The following is a 14,744-nucleotide window of genomic DNA, read 5'->3' on the forward strand; positions in this document are numbered from 1 at the left end:
ATTGAATGAAGGGTGAATTCCTGCAATAGATATTCCATTCTAGAGCTTGTTAGACGACCTATATGTTCTATTCACCAATAATTTATTGACAATTTGTTTTTTCTTGTTTTTCAGTGCAGAAGAAAGAAAAAGAACAGAAAGCAGCATCACCAATTAGAAGGTAGACGAATAGTGGACATCAATCGTTTATTGTGCAAATTCAACAAATCGATGACCACTTACCATTTCATTGCGGTTTTAAAGATATGGTAGTAGTGAAAGAACGAAGAATAGGATTAAATTCGTGTATAACATTGAAGTGTAAAATGTGCAATGAAAAGAAATCACTGTGGACAAATTTTTCAAACGAAACACCATGGATGTGAATACATCAGCAGTTTCCGGTACAATCAGCACAGGAGGAGGACATGCACAGCTGGAAGAGGTTATGTCATCCCTAGACATTCCCTGCATGACCTACCACACCTTTAGGAAGTATCATGACCGAGTAGCTGAAGCCTGGAAGGAAACCGCCGCAAAATCAATGGAGATGGCAGCAGAAGAAGAAAAGCGGGAAGCGATCAAAAGGGGAGACGTTGATAGTCATGGAGTACCTTTATTGACTGTTGTTGCGGATGGCTGTTGGGCGAAGCGCTCCTTTCGTACCAACTATAATTCCCTCTCTGGTGTGGTAAGTCTACTTATTATTTATTATTATTTATCCAGCAATTGCAATAAAACAAATAAATTACAGATATCCTAAATGAGAACATTCAATTTTACATATTGCAAAGTACACAGTTCAATTCAATAAAGCATTCATAGACGAAATATTCAATAATACTCAATTACATAGCGACTTCATAGAGAAATTGTGATAATACATTTACAGTCTTTATTTATTTTATTAGGATAAAAACGTAGAAAGTTTCGTGAGGCCTGCATTCCATCAAACATCAATTAGCAGGTTATTACCTATTCATGCATGAATAACAATGGCATTGGTAACGGTTTCGAGATTCCATTGAAGGGTTGATGACCTTTGTAGGGTCAATGTTATTTGGTACAATAGTTGTCATGAAAGCTAATCGTATTTCGGTACATTTTTCGTTTTCCATAGTCTCTAGATTGGTATCAGAAGTTTTATACTATGTGTTACTGATAAAAAAAAATGCGACTGGAAAATTCAAAGCTGAATCTCCTGCCTGCAGTACAAAAATTTCAAATTCAAAGTAACTTTCTTCAAAACTCTAAGCTCAGATGTTTTAGACTCATAGTTTGGCTGTAAGTACAGACTACTGCCCGTTTTCTAAAGCGAATAATAAATGACTAATATCATTAGTCGCTTTGAAATTATTGATAGTTTTAATTTGAAATTTGTAAATTATGATCCCACTCCAGAACACAATTTTCAAGAATCAAGAAGTTACTAAAATAGGTTGAGAATTTTCATTATTCTATCACAAGCATAATATTTGATAATTTATTACAGGCTGCTATTGTTGGATACCACACCAAGAAAGTATTATACGTTGGAGTGAAGAACAAATACTGTACGCTTTGTGTACGGGCTGAACGATCGGGTAAGCAGGCAAAAGAGCATGTATGTTTCAAGAATTGGGGAACACATCAAAGTTCTACAAGTATGGAGGCTGCACTTATTGCTGAGGGATTTTCATTGAGTGAAGAAATGTATGGGGTACGATACAATCGGCTTATTGCTGATGGTGATAGTAGTGTCTATAAAACGTTGCTTGATCGGAGGCCCTATAAGAATACTACTATACTTAAAATTGAGTGTAGAAACCATCTTTTACGAAACTACTGCAATAAAATCAGAGAGATTGCTCTGACAAGCGATAAAGGACATAGCCCTATTACGTTACGCAAGAAGATAGGTGACAGGCTACTAAGACTAAGATACGGAGTTACAAGAGCAGTGATATACCATCAGAAAAATCCTAACAAAATTGAAAGGATCGAAATGTTGAAAGAGGACATTTTGAATGGACCGAATCACGTTTTTGGGGACCATGGAAACTGCAAAAATTATTTTTGCAGTGGTACAGACCTACGCAACTTACCAAATTTAGTGCCTAGTCTAGAAGCAGTTGGGCTTTTTCAGCGAGTCAAAAATGCTGCTCGTTTTTTGAGTCTACATGCCTCTAGTTTACTCGAAGATGTCGACAGCAACTACGTGGAGCACTACAACCACGCAGTTGCTAAATTTGTCGGTGGAAAGAGAATACATTTCACATCTCGCGGAAGCTACCAGGCAAGGTGTGAGGGAGCTGTTGTTCAGCACAATACGGGAATGGCCCTGTACAACTTGCATAAAACTATGTGCAATTCTTCAAGTCCTGGAAGATTCTATAAGTCAGTCCAGGTTAAACGTAGAAAAAAGATAGAACAGGACAGAAGAAGGAGAAATATATCATCAAGAAAATCACTTTTCTCTACAGCCATCCAAAAAACAACAGTTGACCATGATTACAGACCGAATGCTCAACGCCCTGACATCAGTGAAAAAGAACTTGTCATTGAGAAAAATAGGTTTTTAGCCTCACTGGTGTTATCAGAAGAGAGCCGTCACCAGTTGGAAAGGAGGACTGTCCTGCAGCATCACTCCGCTGAATGGCTTGAAGAGAGACGGAAAAGGATTACTGCATCAAATTTTGGACGAATAAGCAAGAGAAGGCCAAATACCGGATGTGAAAATGTAGTTTGCGACCTATTGTATGGGGGCGGTAAAAATTGTTCAGCAATGGAGTATGGGAGGATGAACGAGGAGGCTGCTCTAAAAAAAGTTAGTGAGATAGCTGGACAAAAAATTTTGAAATGTGGGCTATTCATTGATGCCGATTTTCCATTTCTGGCAGCATCGCCGGATGGATTATTAGAAGATGGGCATGGTATTATGGAGGTCAAATGCCCTCAGACAATAAAGGACCTTCTCCCAAGGGAAGCAGCAAAGTTGAAAATATTGAAATTTTGCAAAATTGAAGATACAAATATCGAATTGAACACAAACCATAACTACTACTATCAAATACAGGGACAACTCCACATTACGAAACGTCAGTACTGCTTATTTTGTATATGGTCGCCAAAAGGGACAGAAGTTGTTACTGTATACAAAGATGAGCAGTTCTGGAGTTCGAAGATTCTTGAACAAGTGAAAACATTTTATATGGACTGTGTATTGCCGGAACTTGTTGATCCTCAACACACGCGTTCAATGCCAATTCGAAATCCAGATTGGATTATTGAGGCGCAAGAAGCACGTAAGAAGAAATAATGATGACACAAACATAACTAGAAAATAAAAACAAATATTGTCACATACCACTTATTTATTATTAAAACTTACATTAAAGTAATGTAAGCCTAGGCCATTATGAAACCTAGGTACATTACTTTAATGTAAGTTTACTTCAATAAAGTATTACTTTAATAATACTGTAATGTAAGTTTTAATAATAAATAAGTGATATGTGACAATATTTGTTTTTATTTTCCAGTTATGTTTGTGTCATCATTATTTCTTCTTACGTGCTTCTTGCGCCTACCACTTATTTATTATTAAAACTTACATTACAGTATATTAAAGTAATACTTATTAAAGTAAACTTACATTAAAGTAATGTACCTAGGTTTCATAATGGCCTAGGCTAACATTACTTTAATGTAAGTTTTAATAATAAATAAGTGGTATGTGACAATATTTGTTTTTATTTTCCATTATGGAGAAATACCACAACATCTCCTCAAACACAATCAATTATACAAACATAACAATTCTTCCTTTTCTCCTTTTATAGTAGTAGTTATGGTTTGTGTTCAATTCTATATTTGTGTCTTCAATTTTGCAAAATTTCAATATTTTCATTTTTAACAAAGTCATTTTTCATTGTTCATTGCACCGGTAAGGGCATTTGTGCAGAGAGAAAAAGAGAAAGAAACGAGTGAGAGCGAGGAGGAGAATGAGAAGATTTAGAACGGAAAGAGTGAGGAGAAGTGGATGGAAAAGAGGGAGAAGAAGAATAAGGGGAAAAGAAGGAGGAGAAGGTGAAGGAGGAATGAGAAAAAGATTAAAATGAAGGAGGAGAAGGTGAAGAAGGAGGAATAGGAGAAGAAAGAGGAGAAGGTGAAGAAGGAGAACAAGAAGAAGGAGAACAAGAAGAAGTAAGGCTTATTATTTCTCAAAATTCACATAATATTGTTTGAAGACCATCAAAATATTTTATCGTCTTATCTGTCTCAACTTCCGCTGAAATATATATTTAAAATACATAGAAATATATTTTCAATTACTTCTTTTATATTATTTTTTTATTATTAATAATACTTTTTTAGATTAATTTTTCCATTTTAAAACAAGTAATGAGTTTGTACTTCTCGCACACATTTTGTGTTTGAGAAAACTCACAAAGAAAAGTTTTCTTCTGATATTGATAAATTTGAAGTTGTAGGGTATAATAGTAGCTTCAGTTCTAGTGTAATAGTAGTTCTAGTAACAGTATAGTGTATATTTATGTGATATGAATTCCTGGGCTGACTACCTTTAGGATATAATTCAATTATCTTCTGACTTATTGTAGTTTATCAATGTATATATAGAAATATATTTTCAATTACTTCTTTTATATTATTTTTTTATTATTAATAATACTTTTTTAGATTAATTTTTCCATTTTAAAACAAGTAATGAGTTTGTACTTCTCGCACACATTTTGTGTTTGAGAACACTCACGGAGAAAAGTTTTCTTCTGATATTGATAAATTTGAAGTTGTAGGGTATAATAGTAGCTTCAGTTTCTAGTGTAATAGTAGTTCTAGTAACAGTATAGTGTATTTCATTTTATTTGTATATTTATTTATTGTTAATGCAAGTTTGATTTATTGTAAACTGTAGCCTATGTATATTGCTATAATGCTAAAAATTCGATTTAGATTTGACTTGAATTGTACAATTGATTGTAGATTACAAAACTAATAATTTTTTCAATGTTTTATTTTACGGAGATAAATTTTATTTGAATTTGAATTTGTTTTGTTTTTCAATTCAGAACCTGACAAGAACTTAGCTTATTTTTAAATTTACAAATGCCTGTTATGAAAGATTTTTCGTTACTCGCTCATTTACAAGGCCAAGAGTCATCAATATAAATAATTATTTTTGTATAACAGATTTATACATACTGTATAACAGTTATAGGCCTACTGATATAATAGAGAATCTAGCAATGATTTTGTTCAAATTGGTGTGAAATAGGTTGGAATGTTGCATTTCAAGATACGAGCAGCACTCATGAGAATAGCTTTGTCCCTTTTCTAGCATTCAATAACGTAGTAGCCAAATATACTTTGTCTTGTCTTGGTTGGAACGTGACTCATTGTTCCAGAACCAGAAATCATGAATGGAGACAGAGGTTTTTGTCATTTCTTTCTCCCTCCTTTTTGTTGCTCACTTGTAGCAATGGTCAATTGGTGGGGGAGACACTTCTAGACTTCCAATATGTCTTTACTCCTCCAAACGAACTCTCTCCAGCGCTGAATCTGTCATAGTGGGAAGTGGCGGAACTAAAATACGAAATTTCAGAGGTGTACAGTAGAATCTTAATCAATATCACTTATGTATTCCATTTGTGATTTGCATTGTATTGATTAATAATATGAATTCTCACCACAAATTGTGAGACACTGTGCTGAAGAGCTAATCCCACCTCTAGTAACCATTATAAACAAATCATTCTGCTCTGGCCAATTCTTTTCTCTGCTCAAGATAACAGAGGTCTACCCAAAACACAAAAAGGGGTCAAAAACTGAAATGAAGAATTATCGTCCAATATCTTTGGTATCCACATTCTCAAAAAGTATAGAAAAGATTGTCTTACATGGATTACTAACAAACTTAAACACTCAATCTTCGATAACCACCACACAGCATGACTTCCAAAAAAGGGAAATCAAAGACATCTGCAATCATCAGCCTTATTGAACACATTATTGATGAAATATATAATGGAAAGTTCATATCAGCACTTCTACTGGATTACAGCAGAGCATTGGACTGCTTGGGACATGACATAATTGAGAAGAAACTAAAACTACTAGATCGAAGTTAATGGAACAGCACACAAATGGCTAATGAGTTATCATGCAGAACACAACTGGTTGAGATCAAGGGCTCAATTCATGAATTAACAAGGCCATACCAATCGAAACCACTACCTGTTGCAGGAGGAGTCCCACAAGGGTCAGTTCATGGACCTCATCCTCTTTGTCAATAGTTATAGTTCTTGGGTAATCAAACACCTTTTTAAAAAGAAAAACTTTATTTTCAAACACATAATTATAAAATATATAGCGAATAAGAGAGAAGTGCTCTCGGTGAAGTTTGGCAGTAGACTGACTAAAAGTACTATGATCGAGCATTACCGGTACAATGGAATACAGCGTCAGCAATAATATTATGTGTTACCAGATGTAACTCCTCCCCCCTATGAGTGAAGCTGCCCTCAGCTTCAAAGAAAGAAAAAAAATATATTATATATAAAGTATTATAAACTAAGTACATGGTAGCCTGGGGCATATTTGTTCTGGTTCACGCTGCACAGTATCATTTTCAACTTCACATATACAACAGATTAAGTTACAAAGTTTGTGCCAGTTAAACAGCCGTTTGAGAAATATTATAACAATCAATAAAATTACAGTAAAAATAAGCAATAGAATAATACATAGGCTTCGATTATCGGTCAGAGGTAATTCATCTAGAACATCAAGTTATTGGAAGTCTATATTAGCAGTATGTACTTGATCAAAGTTGAAGTTGGATAGTCGTTTGTTTTCTAAAAATTCAGTTGGAAGTACAATTTCGTTTTCCCAAAATATATTTGGTTTGTATAGTAACCAATCAGTGTTTCTGAGCTATGAATTTTTAACAATTGCGTTTTCTTATTAAGAAAAAGAGTAATATTCTTGTTCACATCAGTATTCAGAACCATACCGTACATGTACCGTACTAAATTTAAATAATATAGAACTATCAACTATTTCTACATATTTTATGAAAGAATCTCCGTCTTTCAAAACTACCTTACTTCATCCGTCTAGATTCCTATCATTTAATAATTGCTCAATACATAATCTTAATATCATTAAGTTCGCTTACTGCACTACAATAATAATAATCATAAATGAGTTCACAATTTCCAGAAAATGATTTGACATTTCGAAGAACAAAAGAAGGATGCGCAATAGTTGTTAAAATTTCGTAACCGACAATGACAGGATAAGACAATGGAAAAAACGTTTCATAAACAGTTGACAATAGCGGTACTTCCACAAAATATGAAAAATATAGTCTTTAAATATTCCACAATGTACTTTGCTTAGTTTCCATAACACACTAATTTTATTTGAAATAAAGCTGACATTTGAGTTTTTTGTAGGAGAAAAATATCATCATGAGAAATAATAGAAGAATGGAGTATTTTCAATTTACAAAATTTGAGACTAGTTACAATGTCAGATATTTTATTATTCAGAAGCAGGATCGAGTCGAATAACAAAGAGGTTTGCTGATTCATTTCCATTCGGTTGGATTCATTGAACAAAGAATTAAAGTAATTGCTGATTTTTAGAATATTCGCTCTGATTACTTTCATCTCATTATTGAATTCGTTAATTAATTTCTGATTTACAGCAAATTGCTTGTCTACATTTTTACTAAGATGATATTCATTAGATTGGACTGTCTGCAAAATTTTGTCATATCTTTCCTTATCATCAGCATCCATGTTCCCAGTGATCCACGAAATCGCGGATCCTAAACCATTAAAAAGACCTCTTTTCTGCCTATAATTAACTGATTGAATCTCATTCAATTTATTCTTAGTGTATTTCAAATTCAATTTCATCATACTTAAGCGACTCAATCAATATTATTCCGTTTAGCGAGAAAATCAACAAATTTTTCAATATTACTTAATTCTAAACGTAAATAGCTAGTATTAATGCTATGAACATAGGTAAAAGTTTCATTAATGATATGAGAATTCTGTATCTTGATTGCAGCAATACCAGATGTTCTGCTCGAATCTACCATCTTATAAGACGTTGCTGGCCCCAGCAACAGGAGAATTAGGGGCAGTACCATCATCAAAGGTAAATCCTTTTACTTACCCTTCAACGGTTTTTTAGGCCGTTTCATTCTATTAGGGTGCAATTTAAAGGGGCGTTTTTGGATAGCTTCAGGATTCCTAGCTAATTGCTGTGTTGTATCGTAATTTACTTTGATGAATTTCGGTTTTGTTTTCTTATTAAATGTCGGTTATGCACTAGGTTGACTCATTCAAGGTACTGTTGGGACAGTTGTTCAGTTACTAGTCTCTCTGTTATTCCGTTTACAAAAGGCTTATTCGATATTCCATATGTTATTTCAATAGGAGATATTTTCAAGGTAGAGTTTAGAGTATTATTGAAGGCAATAACCGTTAATTTCATATCAGTTTCAGAGGTGTTGGTTTTATTTTCAAGTTGAATGGCATTCAGAATTTCAATAAATGTAGAATGAGTCCTTTCTACCAAACCTTGTGAGTCTGGGTGTCCGGGAGTAACGTAATCGGTTCAATGCCATAAAGTATCAGGAAATCACGTAGGCCTGCATTGTCATATTCATGTCCGTTGTACATTTGTACAATTTTGGGTATGAGGAAAGCAGAGAAATAGTCGTTTAAGCATTCTTGGATATCGACTTGGTTCAAACTTTTTATTGGATGAACCGTTAGCCGTTTGGAAAACAGTCAGTCATCGTTAAAAACTCTATTTTGTCATATTGGAAGCAATCAATCTGTATTTTTTCGAACGGTGTTTCAGGAGTGGGTGTGATTTTATAGTCAACTCGAATGGGTCTCCTGTCATATTTAACCTTTAAGCAAACAGCACAATCATTATTAATGTAACCAGTCACGTCCTGTAGCAGGGGTGCCCAGCCACCCCAAGGGCAATGGCGCATGCCCCCCCAATCCAAGTGTAATGCCCCCCCCAAAGTACCCCAATTCCCAACCCTTTAGTTTTTAACATTAGTCAGTGTATGACAATAAAATTCACATCTTACATTCTAATATTCCAAAGGACATTATTTACCTTTGGTCTTGTGAGGAATTCTTCATGTTTTCATAATATTGTAAAAATATATTCCATCGTTTCTTATCTCTTTTAAAATAGAGATAAATTATCTTTTTGATATTATTTTTGAGACTAGCAGTGCACCCGTTCTTGTTCGGGAGAAATTTTTGCATTCCTCTGGGAATTAATCTCAATCCACTGTGATTTGATAGAACCTTTCTGTATGAACTATGAATATTTATTAGAATTTCTTCTTTCGTAATAATTTTTATATCCTTTTGTGGGTACTCCAGAGCGAAGCTCGGTGCCCCGATATTTATCATAAATTGGAACAGGTTGTCACTGAAGTTGTGTTGTTGGTACAGTAGTATTTACTTTTTAACATTACAGGAGTAAATAGCACAAGTCGAACAAAATGTATCTTTAAATGGTTTGGTTTTTGGAATAGAGATATCATCTGAACAAGTATATTTTGTAAATTCTACTGTATCTATTAATATCAAATATCGGGGCACCGAGCTTTGCTCGTTATTTATTCATCAAAAAACAGAACTCAATTCTTTAAAATGATTGGGGAAGGTCTAACAGGCACATCCTAAAACTGTTTCTTCCCCGAATTTTGATTTATACACTATAAAATTTATAGTTGGAATATTTAATATTCCAAAAAAGTAGTTTATGATTCATACACTTGAATTCAAGTTAAATTCTCAGTCCAAATATTTGAAAAAATAAAAACTTCTAATTTAGATTGTTTACATACCAAATTGAATAACAAAATAACACTCACTAATCACTTAGAACTGTACAATAATGATTAACTTTGAATATTATGATATATACCATCTCATGTCAACAAATCAGATTACTGTATTTTGATTGAGTCAATTAAAATTTCTAGATTTCTCACGAGATACGTAAGCTAATTGATTACACAGGTGATCTCCCACACAGGCACACACATCTTCTGTTATCGACAGACGTCGAAATCATCATCTGTTTTTCCAAGGATGAATTATCCTTTTCATGTCCTTCAGGGAGTTTTCTCAGGGATGAGACCTAGTGCAATCGAATTTTGATATCATAAACCTACTATATTCCGAAAAATTTCGTGAAAATCGTTAGAGCCGTTTCCGAGATCCGTTGAACATAAATATTAACCACATAACCAGATAGCCAGATATAAAAATAGAAGAATATAAACAGATATACAGAAATAATTGCTCGCTTAATATAATAGGATAACAACCTTATAGTCCAGTGAAATGGTCGTTTTTCAGGAAACAGCCCAAAAGAATTTTTTTTCGATGGTTCTATATGTATTCTGGGTATTATGGGTAAGGTCTTACTTGCAGGGTCGGTGTCAGAGTGTGAGAGTGGAGGGTGTCTCTTCACAGTGGCGCACTGTGGATAGAGGGGTCCCTCAGGGGTCGGTCTTGGGTCCTCTGCTGTTCAGCATATACATAAACGACGTGACTAGTTCTCTACTAACCACCAAATATCATCTATATGCAGATGACCTGCAAATCTATAAACACTGTAGTAAAAAGGATTTCAACAAGACAGTAGAGGAAATCAATGACAAATTAGTACGTTTACTTGATTGGGCTAGTAATAATGGGCTAAAGGTGAACGAGACAAAGACAAAGGCAATCGTGGTTGGTTATTCGAGACTACTGAACACACTTGACTTGTCAGATGGACTGTATATTACAATCAATGGCATTCAATTAGAGTACAGCTCAGACGTGAAAAACTTGGGACTCACTATGACTAGGACCTTGGACTGGACAAACCATGTGACGTTGACATGCAATAGGGTGATTGCTGGGATCAAGATGTTGAAGAAGATTTCTGACATTATTCCTTTTCCAACAAAGGTTATGTTGGTGAAGACCTTGATTTTCCTGGTTTTCAACTATTGCGACATTGTAACTACTGACATGACTGTTCAACTACTTCAGAAGATGCAGCGTGTGTATAACTACTGTGTCCGCTTCATCTTCAACCTCAGACGGGATGACCATGTGACTGAATACTTTGACCGACTTGGACTCATGAAGCTACATGAATGTAGGTCATTCCATGCTGTTCTCCTTCTGTATAAAGTGTTGAAAACTCAGACACCCAAGTACTTAGCTGAAGACTTTCACTTCTTGAGTGACATTGGTCGGGGTGGTACCCGACATGGTCCCCATCTGCTGGCTGTCCCAATTAATAGGACAGTCATGTTCAACAAGTCCTTTCTTGTGACGGCTTGTGGATTGTGGAACACATTGCCTGTTGAGCTGAGGCAATTTGAGGAACCTTGTCGGTTTGGCGCGGCTGTTTTCAGGTGGATCAGGGGTGGTGTGGGTGGCTGGACCTAGCACATGGTTCATTGGCCAGTTTTTCTTTATTTTTCTCAAAACAATTGAATATTTATTATTTCTCTTTCTTCCTCTTCTTCTTCTTCTTCTTCTTCTTCTTCTTCTTCTTCTTCTTCTTCTTCTTCTTCTTTTTCTTCTCGAGAACCTTGAATTTTTCGAGAAAAAGCATTCTCTATATAATATTAAAGATGATAAAATTTCCAATAAATCGAGAGGTCGCACAGGACTACTTTTTAGATTTTTTATCTGAAGTGTTCCACAAGATACGCAACTTTGAATGTGCGAGAAATTTGTGATATTTCCCCCATTTTCACAGTCTCGCATATGCAACGTTGTGTATCTTGTGGAACACTTGAGATAGAAAATCCAAAAGTAGTCGAGGTTGTGATGAATTTTCTCCTCTTTTCACTCCCATTAATTATACTTCTGTTTTCAATACCGTTCAAAGTTTACAACCAATATTTATTGAATGTTGATCTTTATTTTATCATTTTTCTTGCGATTTTACTGTTATTAAAGAGACTCTAAAATGAGTACAATACATTATGGAAACTTGCGATTGGTTTTAAATGAGAAAAAATTTCATGCTCTATAAGCTGAGTTGCCTTCAATTGATCTTGCATTACTGTTTTATCGAAAAACTGTCGAGACTGTGAAAATGAGAAAAATATCGCAAATTTCTTGATTTTTTGAAACAAACGTATCTTACTTCACGATTATTTTTTTACAAAAATCATTCACCTCACATAAAAGAGGAAATTCTTTTCTTCAAATCAAGACCAAATATCATTTTGAGTTACTGAGACACACAGTTTTGAATCGGTCATTTTTCTATGCATTGAAATATGGGCTAAAATACACTAAAGGAGGAATTTCCTATTTTTTTAAACAAATTTTAGTGATATGATACATGATTTTCAACTGCCTTGACGAGCTGATATGAACGAGCTGTAGTACGAGGAGATGTGATAATTCAGTCAAAAGTTATAAGTGATGAAAGTTTTGATCCTGGACGTATCATTATGTGTGCCCCCCACTAGTAAATACTGAAATCTAACGAGTGATTCTCATAGAACATAACCCTCGTAAGGTGATTTCAGCCGGAATGCTTCTTTTTTGTTAGGAAGGCGATGAAAAGGTATTATAATTAGAATTTGAATTTTGGTTGTAGGACATGATTTTCTATTTTAGGGTGTATTCCCCCTCCCACCACTACTAAATTCAAAAATAGGTACCTAGGGAATTCTGTTCAGAATTGATATTGTTTATTCACGTGATGTGTAGCTTTCTATCATTACTAGAAAAAGATCCCAGTTGTATAGGGTAGAAGTGGTAGGTTTGCATAATTTTGAAAACCCCTTTTTTGAAAACTCTCAGATCCAGAATCAAAAGTTGTAGAGTCCTGCGTGACCACTCAATTTATTGGAAATTTTATCATCTTTAATATTCTAGAGAATGCTTTTTCTCGAAAAGCTGAAGGTTCTCAAGATTAAATAGAAAACTTGAAAAAAGTCTGAAATTTTGGGGTTTTTTGGGAGTTTTGAGGGTGAAGCCGCCCTCTGGCGTGTCAGCAAATTTCAGATTGGAATTCAGCGCCCCAAAATACATATAGAACCGTCGCGAAAAATTCTTTCGGGCTGTTTCCTGAAAAACGACCATTTTACTGGACTATTATACAAAACAGAAAAAAGTAATGAAGCATTACAATAATTACTTAATCACTGTATGGTAAATAGGGTGTAAATTTGAAAAATTGAAATTGGCTTCATTTGATGTTTTTCACAAATTTTTGACAAGAGAAGTTTTTTCTTCTGTCAAATTCACTAGAGTTTGCAATGTTGTATATAATTTATTGCATTCCCATTTCAGAGACATTAATATCATCATGAAACGCATTAAAAATTGAAATAATTATTAGATTAAAATGTACATTACAATATTTAATTTATCATTGTGCTTTTAAGAAAATTAGGTTGCAACAGCAAGGAAACTCAAACACAGGACCATTAAAAATTAAAATTAAGCAAAGGAGATCAGAATAATAGTGGATGATGAAGTTATAATTCATTTTGGTCAATGATTCACCTTCAAACTCATAGGCTTAAAATTACTGAAATTCCTGCATACAAAATATTATGAATTGTATTTTTTATGCTTTATATTGAGTTACACTTAGAAAAATATAACATTGTAAAGGTGAGAAAAGGAATTAAAATTTACTACATCAGGATATCTCTATTCAATACCTTGATTCTTCAGTCATGATTCAAAATGTTGACATAAAACATTAAAAAAATCATGACCCCCCCCCCCCCAAAAATGTTGATGGTGGAAATTGCGCCTTGCCCCCCCCCCTTGAGGGCACCCCTGTCCTGTAGCATTGATGGCCAGTAATATTTACATCATATTTGATTATAAGATTCATTGATACCGCGGTGGAATGTTTTACCCTCATGATAATTAGAGATTACCTGTTTTTGTTCATTATTTTGTGTCACATCTAAGTTCATTCTTTTATACCGTTTAAGTTTGATCGAATCAAAAAGTCTCTAGCAGTACGTTCTTGAAATTGTTAAAAATCCATTCATACTCATCATATAGGGCTCCTGCACGCGAGCAGAGAACTCCATATTTTGTATTCGGTTTCAAATACTCTATACATTTGTCCTTCATATCATCATGATCATTAGCATTCCTAAAATAAATAATCAATCGATTTTTATCAAAAATCAAGCGAGGGGGTTGGTCACCTCGTTCAAGTACTAATTGGTTATGTTCTACATTCAGAATCTTATTGTCATCAGCAACAGTTACTTGCTCGTTTGAACTCTCTTGAGAGTGTATCGTGGCTAAACTGTTATATCTTAACGTTCATTACCATTTTCATCATTATTTACAACGTCGTCATTTTTAGTATCAATACCTATAATGTCATCATTATCAGTTCCTATGGCAGGATTATCCATTTGTTGGAGAATTTTTTCATGGAACTAACATCTATGGAGAGAGCATCAGTACGAGTATTGAATCGCAGATATTCTTCCACGTTAATGTCATCAAATTCATGATCAGGGTCTTGAGCACTATTATCAAAACCGTGAAAGCAATCTTCTAGACCAGTTTCATGGGGGTTAGTAGCAATATTCGCAAACCTGTGAAAGCCATCTTCAAAACCTAAAAAATTGAATTAAAACGTTGATCAGAATCTCTAAAAGGAATTTTTATTTCATAGATTATAAGTGACTCTATGAGAGGCTATCT

General features: G+C 34.3%; 1 protein-coding gene across 1 annotated transcript; it reads left to right on the plus strand.

The window, feature by feature from the left end:
- Positions 1–355: 355 nt before the first annotated feature.
- LOC120352037 lies at positions 356–1,747 on the plus strand (the record flags this gene model as incomplete). The annotated part of the gene is made up of 2 exons (XM_039431455.1): positions 356–670; positions 1,472–1,747. Coding segments are annotated over exons 1-2 (591 nt in total), but the record flags the coding sequence as incomplete, so codon positions are not given.
- Between the last annotated feature and the right edge of the window lie 12,997 nt (positions 1,748–14,744).

Source organism: Nilaparvata lugens, chromosome 6 (assembly GCF_014356525.2).
Source record: "Nilaparvata lugens isolate BPH chromosome 6, ASM1435652v1, whole genome shotgun sequence".
Lineage (NCBI taxonomy): Eukaryota > Metazoa > Arthropoda > Insecta > Hemiptera > Delphacidae > Nilaparvata > Nilaparvata lugens.